Below are 15,812 nucleotides of genomic sequence, written 5' to 3' on the forward strand. Positions count from 1 at the left end.
ATGGGGGTTCATTATATTTTTCTCTCTACTTTTGTGTTTGTTTGAAATTTTTATAATAAAAAGTATTTTTTAAAAAAGATTCATAGGCCATCAGGATAGATCCAGCCCACAGAAATGCTTGGACTGTACTCTGTATAAAAAAAAAAAAAAAATCAAAATCATGTAAAGGAGCATGCAGCTTGCCACAGTTCCTACCATTCCCACTTGTCTTAGAACCTGGGCTACCCCACATCTATGTTGCCTCTTTGGCTGTAGGTTTGCATGGACTTTGTATAAGGAACCATTATAACTGACCACATTACTATGTCTAAACAGGTTAAATCTAGTTTTTGATAATCAGGACTGGTAATTCTTTTCTGTTTGTTTTGTTATTGTTTTTTGTTTTTATCCCCAATCTTCATTTAAAAAAAACTGAACTATAGTTGATTTACAATATTGTGTTAGTTTCAGGTTTATAGAAAAGTGATTCAGATATATATATATATATATATATATATATATATATTCTTTTTTACATTCTTTTCCATTATAGGTTATTACAAGATATTGAATATAGTTCCCTGTGCTATACAGTAAAAATCCTTGTTCATCTATTTTATATATAATGGTGTGTATCTGTTGATCCCATACTTCTAATTTCTCCCTCCCCCTCTTTCCCCTTTGGTAACCACAAGTTTGTATTCTGTGTCTGTGAGTCTGTTTCTGTTTGTAAATAAGTTTTTTAGATTCCACATATAAGTGATATCATATAATATTTGTCTTTCTCTGTCTGACTTACTTCACTTAGTATGATAATCTCTAGGTCCCTCCATGTTGCTGCAAATGGCAATATTTCATTCTTTTTTATGGCTGAGTAATATTCCATTGTATATGTATACCATATCTTCTTTATCCATGAATCTGCTGATGGCCACCTAGGTTGCTTCCCTGTCTTGGCTATTGTAAATAGCACTGCTATGAACATTGGGGTGCATGTATCTTTTGGAAATAAGAGTTTTTGTCTTTTCTGGATATATGCCCAGGAATGGGATTGCTGGATCATATGGTAACTCCATTTTTAGTTTTTTAAGGAACTTCCATACTGTTTTCTATAGTGGCTGCAGGAGCTGATAATTCCTTAATTAAGCCACTTATTTTTCTCTTTCTATGGCCACAGAGTGAAACCCTACTTGAGCCAATATATTTGTGCCACTGGACAGGGGATCACAGCTAGACAAACTGTCACCATCACTGAGGAGTGACACTAGCTTCATGCCTCACTGCCTTCAGATCAGTAATGTCTTTGGTGAGATGTCCACTTACATTCCTGGGAGATGAGACGGTATATGCATATCTCCCAGTGCATGGATGGTCACTGACCCTTTATGTTTGCTCCTGGGACTTACAGTTCTCTGTGAAACTCCAAAGGCTTTTGACATTCATCACATATGTGGGGATACTGCCAACCAATGACCTGAAGCATTATAGTAATATCGCTTATTAGCACATAGGCTCTGGAATCAGTTCCTGGATTTAAATCCTAACTCTGTCACAGTGAATACATTTACTCTTTCTGTGCCACAGTTTTGTCATTTGTAAAATGGGGCACTACTAGTAATTATCCTCAGAAGGATGTTGTGAGGAAGAATAACAATATATAGACGCAAGGTACCGAGAACAACTTCTAGAGCATGGTATACACTTAATATTTGTCAACTATTGTTACTATAACTATTATCTTCAACAACAGCAAAAGTTTTACAACCAAAATAATGCCCATGTTTCAATAATACTTTAAAATTAATTCTAAGAAAAGGTTATACTGAATGAGATTGATATTATAAAAGCTACTCTTTGTAAACAGCTTCCTTTCTTTCATTGAGTGAAGTGCCTTCTTGGGTTACAATTTGTTAATTTCAAAGATGCTACATATGTTTTTAAGTTAAAATCACTGAGTATTCATGACCTTTCTTTAATCAGATAAACTCACTTTAGCAATTACTTTAATCCAATAGTTACAGTTGAAAAGAATAATATAACACATATAAGAGGGCATTTGGTATTGTGTATCTGATTTACAACCTCTTTCCTTACAAGAAGTCCTTTAAGGTCACTGAAAAGGTCTCACAAGGTATTAGAATGAAGAGAATATTCCCAATGAAAATTAATGAAATGAATTCTCAAACCAGGGTCAGAAATTACAAAAAAAAGACTTTCTGGAAGTAGACTCTAAACATGAAACAGAAGTCTCAATTTGAATCAAAATAGTCACAGTGGTTGCTAAAGGACTGGAGCTATTTGAGCTGTAAACCTTGAAGAGGGTGTGTTTGTGTGTGTAATCAAAAGATGAAAACCACTTTGCCCAGCAGAGCTAACCACTTTCAAGGAAGTCCAGGGTAAAAATTAACCCAAATGTTTAAAGTATCTAAAATACCCATAGTTCTCTTAATCAAAGCTCTTTTTCTATATTTTTAAATCATTTTGAACAGTACAGAGAACTGATTGGTTTCACTTTTTGTTCACAATCAATTTTAGTTCCTGTTGCTTTGATAGTTATTATTACTACTAAAATGATAAAATTAAGTCACAAAGCTTTACATATTCCTGATCTGAGGTAAATATATTAATTCTAAAATAATATCACACTTTTTATAAATCTGGCTTGAAATGAATTCGAATGCATATCATTGCAGCTTCTAATTTTAATCACTTTGTTGATTCTGATTTACTCTTCAAATCTATTTATTTATACAAAAATGAGATCTGTATCCAAAAAGCAAGCAGGTTTGGGAAACCACACAGTTTTGGTTTTACCGAATTATCTAGTAGCCAGCCATCTTGTTTGTTGTTGCTAAATATTCTACAAGACATTGTTTCTGTGGCAAAGAGATGAGTTCACACCACTTTGCTCAGGATCTGAGTGGCTGTCAATTTCACAGCTTTGCTTTGAGTGGTGAAACGACAGTGACACATCAATGCAAATAATTTCCTTGGTTATACTAGCAATCACACAGCCTGACACAATCAGAGCTTGGAAGGGGCATTTGCAACAATAAACAGAAGGCTCTGATTTTTCCTTAAAATTTCAAAAGCTGTCCTGATTTCTAGCTTATTGGCCTTGATTACAGGCCTATGAGGAAAGAATTATTTAAATGACTAGCAGAATTAGTCTGCAGTTGTCAATTTCCTCTAGCTTTCAAAAGAAAAAAAAAAGAAAAAAAAAAGTCTTACCAGAAACTGAGCTCTCTGAAAAGCAAAATTACTGTTTTCTGGACTAATGTAAGCTTAAAACTAATGAATGACCAAATGAGTGGAAAGAGAGACAGATAAGGACAAATACCAAAAGAAGTATATTAGGGAATCGGTGTGAACTTTAATTATTGAAAATAAAGAAAAGAAATCAGAGTAAGAAACTCATCATCTGCTAGAACAAAGAAACCCTGCCACCTCCTTCTGCCTCTACTATAACAACTGTGAAATGGAGTAACAGAGCATTCAAAGTCCTACTAAGACCTACCTGAAATAATGGACAGAGCAAAATACAATGAAAATTATTTTCTTCTTTTAATTTCTTTTTTTTTGTTTTGTTTTGTTTTTTGCGGTAGGTGGGCCTCTCACTGCTGTGGCCTCTCCCGTCACGGAGCACAGGCTCCAGACGTGCAGGCTCAGCGGCCATGGCTCACGGGCCCAGCCACTCCACGGCATGTGGGATCTTCCCGGACCGGGGCACAAACCCGTGTCCACTGCGCCACCAGGGAAGCCCTTAATTTCTTTTGAAAATATAAGATTGTCTATAACTAACAGAAAAAGCTGTATTGTTGTATTTACATGATGACATATATAGATATAACATATATAACAATAATAGCACAAACAAGGGGGAAAAGGAGGAGCCAAGTTGTTATATTTTACCAGAATTAAGCCACTATTAAACTGAAGTAGACTGTGTTAAGTTAAAGATGTATACTGCAATCTCTAGAACAAACTACTAAGAAAATTTAAAAAAAAAGATAGCTAAAACATCAACAAAGAAATTCAGATGGTACACTAAAAACATTTGTTTGACACAGAATGAGGCAGTAAAAGAGAAACAAAAAGGGAATGAGACAAACAACAAACAATATCAAAATGGCAGGCTCCAATCCAACTATACCAATAATTACATTAAATGTCAATGGATTAAACTCTCTAATAAAACAGCAGAGTTTGTTTAAATGTACACAAAAGCAAAACCCAACCATATGCTTCTACAAGAGACACACTTTAGATTTAAAGGAATTAAAAAAAAAAAGGTTGAAAGCAGTGGGCTGGAAAAGGTATACCAAGCAAACAATAAACAAAATCGCACTGGGATGGGTTATTAATATCAGATGAAACAGACTTTAAGACAATAAATATCTAGAGACAAAAGGGAACATTCCATAACAATAGAAGGGTCAATACGTCAGAAGATATAACAATTATAAACATACATGTACCTAAGAACAAAACGGATAGAACTGAAAGGAGAAATAATCCTTCCTGCATTTGTTAGTAGTAGCTACCTTCCTCAACCAAAGGCTTTCCCCAGTTTCTGCCAGGAAATCCTTTCCTACAGCTACAGCTATAACTCTTTCCAGCTTCTGGTAACCACACTCTCCTCTTGCCCATGCAGTCCTAGGGAAGGTAAAGACTCGCTGCTGCTGCTAACGATCCCTTTTGGTTTTCTTTAACTTTGTCCACATCTTTGAACACAGTCCTTCCATTGAATTCTCCCTAGTTACCTGTGTGATGTGCCATCTGTTTTCTGATGGAAACTTGACCTATATCTAAACTCCTCTCCTTGATTTGAAAGAGACTAGTAGTTTCTTACTAAATACGCATTCTCTCTTTCTCACTCAAGTTAAAAGAACTCTTATTTTTAGTTGGGCATTTGCTGCCCCAGAAAAAGAACTACATTTCCCAGTCTGCCCTAGCACACATGCTGAGGCCTTAGGAACTAAGTTCTAGAACGATGACATGTAATTGGAAGTGGTGTGTGAGACTCCTTCAAAGTTTCAGTAAATAAGAAGGTTTGTACCCTCCTTCCATCTTTTTTCTATTCTCTTGCTTGGATTGTGACAGCTGGAGCTCCAACAGCTTTTATGGCCTATATGCAAGAAAGTCACACCCAAGGGATGATGGAGTATAAAGCTTGAAGGAATCTGGGTTCCATGTGACCTCTGGATATGTCATTCCAGCCCTGGACTGCTTCCTTATACACAAGAAAGAAATACACTTCTATCTTGCTTAAACCATTGTTTTTCAAGAGTTTATTACCACTCCATCCTGATACACATGGCCTGTGAGGCACTATCTTATCGGGCCCTGACTCTCTTTCTATTCTCTCTCTTGTGTGACTCTCTTTGCTCACTGTGCTCCAGTCACACTGGCTCATGCAAAGCCCTTTGCTACCTTTTGTAGCTCTTTGCACAAGAGGACTTTCTTTCCCCTGAAATCTCTTCCCTGAATCTGAATGGCTGCTTATTAAGGTCTCAGCTGAAATGTCAGCTCCTATGAGAAGGCTTCCCTGACCATCCTAACAACAGCTCCCCTCTTAGCCTCTTTCAAAGCCCTCTGTTTTGTTCCATTATGGTATTTGTCACCATCTGTAACATATATTTGTTACTTTGCTTCTTTATTGTCTGTCTCTCTCATTAGACTCCATTAGAGACAGTGTCTCTCTTTCTAATTCTCTCATATATATAACATATGAAGTTTTCTCTGTGTCACTCATCACTTTGTGCCTTGCATACAGTAAGCGAGCTGAGAGAATATTTGTTTTTAAAAATGCGTATCAGTGTACCACACCTTTATCTGATCTCTTTTCTCATTGACTAGATCAGGGGTTGGCAAACTTCTTTCGTAAAGAGTCAAAGAGGAAATATTTTAGGCTGCACCATTTTTCTTGCATATTCTTCTTTTCTTTCCCCTAACAACTCTTTAAAAACATTAAAACCATTCTTAACTCAAGGGCCATATAAAAATAGACTCAGGGTGGAGTTTGGCCCATAGGCTGTGGCCAACCAACCCTTGCGCGAGACTCTAAGTGTCTTAAGGTCAAGCCTGAGTTATGTACTTATATCGCCTGGGACCTAGCACAATACTGAGCACACAGCAGGTTCTCAATCAACTCAGAACTCAGGTGAATTGGATTAAATTGATTGGGTTAGGCGTCGAGAAGAGAAGAAATGAAATGGAACACCTAAAATGAATGGTCAGATTTGGTCTAATATGTATTTTGCCAGGGAGATAAGGCCTACGGTCCAGGCTGGATGACTCAAAGGGTCATTTACCAAGGAGTTACAGGTAACCGGAAAAGATCTCAATACCCTCTCCTTCCAAGCAGCAACCCTGTGACCTTAGGCAGCTGCATTTCTTATAGTGCAGCTGACGGGGGCCCATGAAAAACCGCCAATTTTCCCCAGTGGTTGCTTTTATTCTGTTACTGTGCCTTGCTATCTGGTTCTCTTGTCATCCAGTATTCTGAAAAGCTGCTGCCTTAAAGATAGCATCTACCTACAGAGGTAAATACAGCTTGGCAAATACAGAATTACCTACATAACCACTACAGATAATTCTTAGATGATGGCCAGGAAACCTTTCTGAAAAGTTTCTGAATGAAAGCAAGTCCCTGATCCTGCTGTGGTTCCAACTCTTGCGACATGTTGATATGGATGAAGGAAAGAAAGAAGGAATAAATGTATGAAAATTCTCCATGGCCAGAGCTCCCACTCCTGGAACTGCCAGAATGCCAGGAAGTTGCAGTGTCTCCTGAGAGATCCCAGAATATGTACAATGTTCTTTCTCCCCTAGGGCATTCTTACTTCTGAACACTCAGGCAAGGTCTGAGGTCACAGCCATCAGCCTCAAGAGAGGAGTGCCTCTTTCCTCTAGCATCCAGAATGCTCAGAATTATTGCCAGCACCTGCCCTCTCGACAAACCTCTTCCCAGGTCTGGGCAGAACAGAGGGTGGGGGAGAGCAGAGACGTTATCCCGTGTCCTGCCAGGTCTTCAATCCGCACGGAGCAGTGAACCAGCCACAGAAGACTGGCTCCATCTCTAGGCGCTTCCTTCTTCCTTTTTCTTGTTCTTGAGATCTCAGAATAATTCAAGGCAATGTTCAGTCATTAAGTCTCTGCCACCCCATATTCAACTCCCATCTTCATGACAAGAAAAAAAAGGAATAAGTGGTCCCATGGGGGCTGTAACCAAGCAAGCAGATGCTTCCAAAAGAAGATAAGTTTCAGATGCTTAACTGTATGATTGAATAAAATGCATTACCTAACCAAGCTTCACTATGATGTTACAAGTCCTACATTTTAGATATAAGAAAGAAGCAAAAGGGTGGAAATAATTTATTTAAAGACAGGCTGTGAGTTAATGATGGAGCAGGAAACAGCATCAAAGTCCCTTGATTCACAGACAAGGTCTTATCTGCCAAAGAGCCGAGAACGTGGGCCGTGACGCTAAGAGGGGAGAGCAAATGGCCTGGCGAGGGAAGGAGTAAGAGCCTAAGGAAACACTTCGGAAAAAGTAAATGAAACAAATCTCGAGGTCCCTCTTCCCGTTCTAATGAGTGTCTGGGGGTTCTATGTTTCTGAAGAAGGTAATCAAAACTAAGTGAAAATATGACTTTAGGACTTAATTTTTTTTTTTTTTTCAGTATGCGGGCCTCTCACTGCTGTGGCCTCTCCCGTTGCGGAGCACAGGCTCTGGACGCGCAGGCTCAGCGGCCATGGCTCACGGGCCCAGCCGCTCCACAGCATGTGGGATCTTCCCGGACCGGGGCACGAACCCGTGACCCCTGCATCGGCAGGCGGACTCTCAACCACTGCGCCACCAGGGAAGCCCAGGACTTAATTTTGCATGTGACAGAGGAAGGTAGAGAAGGGGCTGTAAGAATTAGTGGATACACAGTACTGTGGGGAAAACATTCTTTGGGGAATAGACCTTCCAAAGGAACAAGAACTGCCAAAACACTGAACACACTGAGAGGACAGCTGGCAGGAGCTGAGAGGTGGATGCTCTTTTATCCCTGAACAGCTCTCCTGCCAGGCCGTGCCAGAACAGGCATCCTTGAGTTGCATGTGGAAAACACAGGTGAGAAAGATCAGTGCCAAGGATATCTTTTTTCCCCTTATATCTGATATGATCTGACATCATCTTTTTTGAAAATGCAATCATGGCTAGGAGACCAAAGTAAGTTTCAGGACAAACTGTTGAGATTTCATGCCACTTTGGGATGAAGCAATTGGTTGAAGCAGTCATCTAATTTACTGTTTGTAACTGTCCTTCTGTGTGTCCTTCCTTCTGCGTCCTTCTCTCACAGCTACTCTGGGAGGCCTCAGACCATAGCCACCACCATTCACGGCAGGGTACAGGTCCCTATTGCTGAGCTGGGCTGGAGGAAACACACCAGACTAATCCCCCAGGCAGCTGTCCGGGGGCATGAGACACAAACCAAGCATACAGTCAGGATCTGGGGTCAGGTTACCAGGCTAGAAACAGAATCACTGGGATCAAGGTGGTGGGGCAAAGTGGACAGAGCCAATAGGAAGTGAGATCTCAGAAAGCAATGAACACTCAGAGCAGAACACCAAAGCCGTGATAAGGTCAGAATTTAAAGTGAGAGCTGGAAGCAGCAGCACGAGGTTCAGATCAGTAGAGCCACAGAAGGTGGTGAGCAAAGAGGAGAGTGCCAGGAGGCCTTGACTGTGGGACTTCCTCTTCCACCTGGCCCTGTACTGTAGGTTAAGCTCCACCTACTGATGTCTCCACAGGACTTACCAACCAAATCCCCCGTGACGTAAGAGGGAACTACAACAGAGGGAGGCTTGTCCTAGTGATTTGAACAAGGTCATATAATTAGTTGGAGGCACACCCAAGATGAACGTCTTCACCTCTCCAACTCTCTGCTTATCTGTACGCATAATTAATACAGAACAACATGCTTGCATTTTTCAGATGCATTTGAAAAGATGGTCCCAATGTAAGACTAGTTACCGAGTAGGAGCTCCATATGAAGACTGCATGACAAGGTGGTTATCACTGGGAAATACCTTAAACGATAGGGATAACCAACTTCTTAGAAGTACGTACGGCCAACGCTCAATTATCTCTATGTAGATTATACCGTGGTAAGGTTTTCATTTGAGCTTTTTTCCCTCTACCACTACGGACATTTTTGGGTTTCTTCCCCTACTAGCTGTTGATGTGACGTCAGGTAAGACAAATTAAGAACTATTTTAGCCTAAGCAAATCATAACCAAGAAAGTAAAACTGCTGGGGAAGAAAAATCCCCTCAAGACATTATCTTTACACTGACAGCTTGGCTAAACAGGGCCAAAGCTGTGCATCCTGAAATAGTTTATTAAAGCCTAGGGTAGTTCCATATACTGAGTGAAGTCAACCCAAACCCACTGCTTTTCTGTAACTGGACTCGGGAGAGCTGAAACTTCTGTGCCTTTGGCTTGAGGTCTGGACACGTTGCATATCAAATTACTAAAGAATAAAGCTCGTAGCTGACTTGCAACTCAAACCTGGCACCATGGGTCGCTGGTTCTTATATAACAAAGAAATATACAAAAGAGACTCTAAATGATCCATTGAGCGAAAGCTGGAGCAATGTTTACTGACTGATTAATATAATACAACAGGAATTTAAATATGCCTACTGTGTGGAAAACACTGAGAAGTCATGTCAGGAATTCATTAAAACAGAGTACCACCTTTAAGATATATATTATATATTACCAAAGTTACAGATTTTTTTCACTTAATAAGAATGATAACCAAATGATCAAAGCAATATGTTTTGAGTAATCTTGAAAGCTTTGAGGCCTGAATCTGGAAAGATACCTTGAAAACAGAAATCTCTCTAGGGTAGGGTTTCTTAAACTTAAGCACTACTGACATTGTGGACTCGATAGCTTTTTGTTTCAGGGACCTGTCCTTTGCATTGTAGGATGTTTAGCTGCATCTCTGACCTCTACCCACTAATGCCAGTAACAACAACCGCCAGCCCTGGTCCCCTACCCGTCGCGACAAACAAAAATGTTTCCAGACATTACCAAATGTCCCCTGAGCAGCAAATGATACCTGGTTGAGAACCACTGATCTAGAGATATTTTCTCTTGCAGACCACACAGTAAATATACTTATGCTAAAGTAAAAGGAACCAAATCAGGACACTAAAGTTTGTCATATTCATTGTTACATGTGGCTTAGTACATTTTCAGTGTAGGCTGACATGCTAATAGCAAAAGTATACTCACTGTGTACAAGAAAACAAAAATCTTTCCACATCAGCAACAGAGTGAGTTTTGTAAAGCCTTCTGCATCGTATTCCACGACACCCCTAAGTAATAAAAACATACACACAAACAAAAAACCCTCATAAAAACAAGGTATAAAGGAGAGGGAAACAAGTAAAGAATATACTCATAAAGTCAGGGTTATTGAATCCGAGATGCATTTAAGACAAGTGAGTGTTACCACAGGAAGGATGTGGGATTTGGAATGAAAGCAGCTAGGTTTAAGTTACAGCTTTGCCATTTTACTATCTGTTACAACCTCGGGCAAATCACTTAACCTTTGGAGCCTCAGTTTCCTCATCTGTAAAACAAATATAATCGTATGTGTACACTTCATCATGGAGTTGTGAAAAACAAGTAAAGTAAACCATAAAATGTTATGCAAATGTTAGTTACTAGTGATGAGCAAAAGGACAAATGAAGAAATCAGGGCAACAAGGACCCTTGATAGTGAAGGACCAGTGATAGTGAAGCCTCATTTTCACTTAGACACTGAACAGTAACAAGCAGTGACAATATTACTAACTACAGGATTATATACTACTTTCTTCCAAAGTATTTGGAATCCTTTCTCTTGTGTCCCCCTATCCTCCCCACCAGGCTCAAGACAAAGTAGCAATGTTAGCTGGGTGGACACCGGGTTCAGATGGGAGATGCACGCTTCACGCGTCAATGGCGAACAGCCTCTGAGCACGGAAGGGCCTGGAGAGAATTCTGATAGGCTCACCTCCCCCATTTCCCTCAAAAGCTAAGTGCTTGGGGGGTGTTACCATAATGTGCCAATACTAACCACACAGTGAGGACAAGGATAATGTTCTCTCTTGTCCATACAAGGAGGCCTTTGTTGTCCTTAGAAATGCCTTCATCCTGGCTGAGTCAGGCCAGCCAGACCATTAATACTGATGGCCTCCAGGTTTCAGCAGGAAGGAACAGTTGAACTCATTGGGAAGGTAAGGGAACTAAGGCACTGAAGGCTTAGTGATTTGCTCAAAGACTGTTGATACATCACTAAGATCTGCTGACTTAAGTCAACAACTCTGTTCACCAGTTTGTATCTCTTTTAAGGATATGTAATTTACTCAACATTATAACATTGATATCTTAGATCCTGCATCCCGTAAGCAAAAACAAGCACAGAATCCTTTTCATTACGCATATAGTACAGTATATGGTAGTATTTGTACATGACTTCGTAATTGTATACAAGTACTACGATATTATATGTATAAAAAACCCCACAAAAACGTACATAAACCGAATGAGATTTAAAAACAAGTGTAAATTCGATTTTCACCCTTTTCGTGAATGCCAATGGTGTGAGCTGGGGCACACACCCCTGAGGTATGTGCACCCTGCTTTGGAGGTCATTGTGTTAACGTCTGCATTTTTCGATTATATATAAGAAAGACAGTCTTACTCAAAAATGAGAAGGCTAACGGTGTCATTTATTAACCACTGTTGGTATCATAAGCACTTCCTCAAAATGCTCATAAATAAAGCTGAAAAAAATCTTAAGTATTAGAGACTCACGTGAGAGACAGTCATACTGTTTAGATATTGATACTTCTATTTTGGGGATATGACAAATTCCACTGTGGATAATGAGAAAATTTCTTGAAATTGTTTTGAGGAGTCAGAAATTTTGCTTATAATTATGCCACATTTGTAAAATTATATCCCAACCTTATTTTTTTTAAGAATTTTTTGATGTGGACCATTTTTAAAGTCTTTCTTAAAATTGTTTCTGTTTTATGGTTTGGTTTTTCTGGCCTCGAGGCATGTGGGATCTTAGCTCCCCGACCAGGGATCGAACCCATACCCCCTGCACTGGAAAGTGAAATCCTAACCACTGGGCTGCCAGGGAAGTCCCCTCAACCTTATTCTTGACCTCATCTTCTCTTTCTTATTCCTTTTGCCCTAATTTATTCGTTTACTTATTTAAAATTTTAATACACGCCCCCCCCACACACCCCCCTACACACACACCCCACACACACCCCTTCTCTGGAATAAGGTGGGAGATAACTAGGCCACTAAAACCCTTAAGGCTTAGTCCCCCAAGGTAGGTAGAGTGACCCACCTTTTAAAGAAGACTGTGAGGAAAGTCCATTCCCCAACGGAGCCCTGAGGGGAAGGTTAATAAAGGCTCTACCATCATTAAGGAAACAGCTGCAGAGCAGCCCGCCACGCCACGGGCAAAGGAAAGGGCCAGAGCCCAGGGAGGGCGGGAGGAGACGCCTACCCTGGAACTGCAGCTACACACTTCCCTCCTCCCTTGTGGGGCCTTCTTCCAACTCCTAATCCCAAGGGTGAGTCATCGAGATGGTGTCTAATGGCAGACTTCCTTCCCGAATCTCTGTGGCCCTGTGGGGAGTGGTGGTCCTAGCAGGAGACTTGAGTCCTGGGAACAGGATCCCAGCCTGGCTTTCCCTCCCCGAGGTGTGTGACTTCCACCGGGTGCCTGAACTGGCCAAGGTTTCGGGGCTCTCTTCGGTAGAATGTGCCAGCCATGCCTGCCTGCTTCACCTCATGACTGCGCTGTGATGACGGAGGGGAAAGTGCTGTGCAGACTGTAAAGAGCCCGAGAAGAAGCAGGCCTGACGCCCACTGTTGCTGCACTGTGTGGGGCTAGTCATGCTGCTCTAGGGAAGATATCTGATTCTACTATTTGCTAAAGAAAAAAAGTCTTCCTGGGAGCTTCAGTGTAGGCAACACACCAAGAAGAGTCAGAATGGCATTCAGAGGTATCATATGGAAGAACCACTATTTTCTTAGTCAAGACCTTATATTAGGGTCATCAGGACGTGAGTGCGTCACTGATTTGTGGTTTAAACAAAGAACTTACGTGCCAAAGTGACTGAGAAAAGCAGCAATATACTCTCTTCTTTTGTGATATCCTTGAATCACATACTGCACCTGGAATAGGAACCCAAAGCTGAGAAGTGGAGTAGGAAAACATTACACATTTTATTATGTAAAATTTCAAAGATTCAGAGAAGTAGAAAGAATAGCAAACTGAACACCCATATCCCCACACCTATATTCAACAACTGTGAATATTTTGTCTAGTTGCTTTATCCAGCCATCTACCTACCTATCAACCTGTCAGTCAATCTTGCTGAAACGTTTCAAAGGAAATTAGAGACATCATGACAGGTTGCCCCTAAGCACTTCAGCATATGCATCTCCGAAAAACAAGACATTTTCCTGCATATCCACAATACTGTTATCATACCAAATTTAGTAATCATTCTCTGAATTCATTTAGCATGCTGTCCACTTTCAAAACTTCCCAGTTGTCCCCAAAACAGTTTTGAAAAAAGCAGGGTGTAAACAGGGATCAGGCATTCGATTTAGAAAGTCTTTTACTATAGAATAATAGTACCTCCGGGGGTGTGGATGTGTGTATATAATACTGACTCTCCAAAGAGACTGGGCTAGTTGTCTTATTCTGTATTCTCGATTATCTGATTGCTTCCTTCCCTTTTTCTCTACCTTCTGTATTACCTAAAATTGGAAGTTAGAGCTAAAGGTGTGACTAGATTCAGGTTAAATATTTTGGGCAAGAAAACTTCCTATAGGTAATACTGAGTTTGATCATTGGTTAAGGTGACGCCAGCCAGACCACGCTACTGTAAGGGGATGTTTTCCCTCTGCCATATTGAGTAATCCAGGGGTACACCCCTCAAAGCATGGGAAGGTCTAGTTCCCATGAACCTTTTACTTAATGGTTTTAATATCTGCTGGAGATCCTTTGTCTGAATCGATTACTTCACTAGGGCCTGAAAGAATGGTGATTTTTGTATTCTCTCATCCATCTGCATTTATCAGCTGGAATTCCCTGTAAAGAAGAGCTTCCTCTCATCAAATGGGTCTATCTGGTTATCTTGAACTACAACGCCTATTGAAAAGGCACAGTGATGCTCAATTCTTTCTTTTTAAGCTCATAACATTCAGAATAAGGAGTGTTACAACCGAAGATTTTATTTTGCCTTTTTATATTTCCTTGTTATCACCAAATGACAGTTTCTATAAAAAAAAAAATTTGTGAACTCATTAAGCTAGGCATCTGAAAGTTAGTCATTTACCCATCAGCTTCTAACACAAAAATACATTCCTTATGCAATGCCTTCATAATGGCTGAAAGAAACAGTGGGAGAAAAAGACCCCCCAAACTGTTTATATTCTCTGTAGTCATACTGAGTTTCCATGGATAACAAAAGCTCGAGATAAAGTGCTTGAAATAACCTTGACACAATCGGTACTGATAGCCATTTGTACCCTTTAAAAGTAAAACAATTCTATTTATATAACAGGGGTTTTATGTCAATTTATAAAAACAGTGCTTGCTTTGCAGGCTTAATGCAGGATCAGAAATGTTATTTTGGGAAAAGAAAAACAGATGATAAGTTTGCTTAAGTGGCTTTGTTTAAAAAGGGGATGAAAACAGTTCTGTATACTTGATTTTAAAAACAGAAAACCATTCTAACAGAAACCCACAACAAAACTGGCTATAAAGATAGATTCCAATGTAATTATGGAAATTCATTTGAAGAGATTGTTTCTAAAAGCAGCCCATACTGTCCTCGTTTGTGGCAAGAACATCAATTTTAAAAGACAAGCAAAATTAATGAAAGGGAACCAGATAAGAAAAACTGACTGATTCTTGTATTTCTGGGAAAATGGTATTATAATTTTTTTTGAGGAAAATGTATGACTAGAAATTAATCTCAATTGGAGAGCTTTAAAAAGGCTTTTCTTCTTGGTTCTGGAAGACCAAATTTACATTTTTCTCTATAATACTGGGATACAGATTTGAAGGCAGTGCAAAGTCCCCCCGTGTAAATAAGAACTCTGTCCTCTGATCAGTTTTGTAGGAGGGCAGTGGCTGGGGAAATTTGGTCCAATGAGCAGCAACCACTCCGTGAGAGTTAAATACCCTGGAATCTATGCCGAGCCCGCAGACTGTGCAGTTGGCAGATTTCAGTTTCTCTGACATTTAAAAAATAACACTGAAGCCTTTGAAATATTATTATATTTCTAAAATATTTTCTATATAGAGATGAGCTGTCTTTTGAATGAAAGAGACAAACAAAAGATTTATTTTCCAAGCCATTGTGAACAAGTCAACAGGAGCAAAGAAAATAGGATTTGGGGAGTTAAGCAAACTGAGCCCACGTGGGAGAAGAAACAAAGTCAGTATTGCTTGCGGATTAATATCTCCGGTTTTTAGCTAAATACACTGGCTGGACATTAACAAGCATATTCTATACTTTGTAGAAATAGCTGACAGCAACCATTAGTGGAAACTCAGCTACTTGCCAATGTAAGGGCTCATTAACACAGATAAGAGACGGCTTTAGATAATCTGATGTGCCTGACTACAAGACAAGCTGACCTGGAAATCCTGCCCCTGGAAGCAGGACTCTGGCAAACTGCTCCTAGACATGACAGGGAGAATCAAGAACCAACTATTAAGAAGTGCAGTACAGAAAAGC

The 15,812-nt window shown here is 40.0% G+C and overlaps 1 protein-coding gene across 7 annotated transcripts in view; it reads right to left on the reverse strand.

Moving 5' to 3' along the window:
• Positions 1 to 15,812, reverse strand: part of BABAM2 (BRISC and BRCA1 A complex member 2) — a 512,794-nt gene that overhangs the window by 82,355 nt on the left and 414,627 nt on the right. For 6 of the 7 annotated variants that reach the window (XM_067007881.1, XM_067007880.1, XM_067007882.1 and 3 more), the window contains 2 exons: positions 13,160 to 13,230; positions 10,276 to 10,358 (listed from right to left, as the gene is read on the reverse strand). In XM_067007881.1, coding sequence (XP_066863982.1) covers positions 10,276 to 10,358; positions 13,160 to 13,230 — 154 coding nt within the window. The remainder of the gene's footprint in view (positions 1 to 10,275; positions 10,359 to 13,159; positions 13,231 to 15,812) is intronic. The other variant, XM_067007883.1, reaches the window with a different exon arrangement.

The sequence above is a fragment of the Kogia breviceps genome, chromosome 11 (genome assembly GCF_026419965.1).
Source record: "Kogia breviceps isolate mKogBre1 chromosome 11, mKogBre1 haplotype 1, whole genome shotgun sequence".
NCBI lineage: Eukaryota > Metazoa > Chordata > Mammalia > Artiodactyla > Physeteridae > Kogia > Kogia breviceps.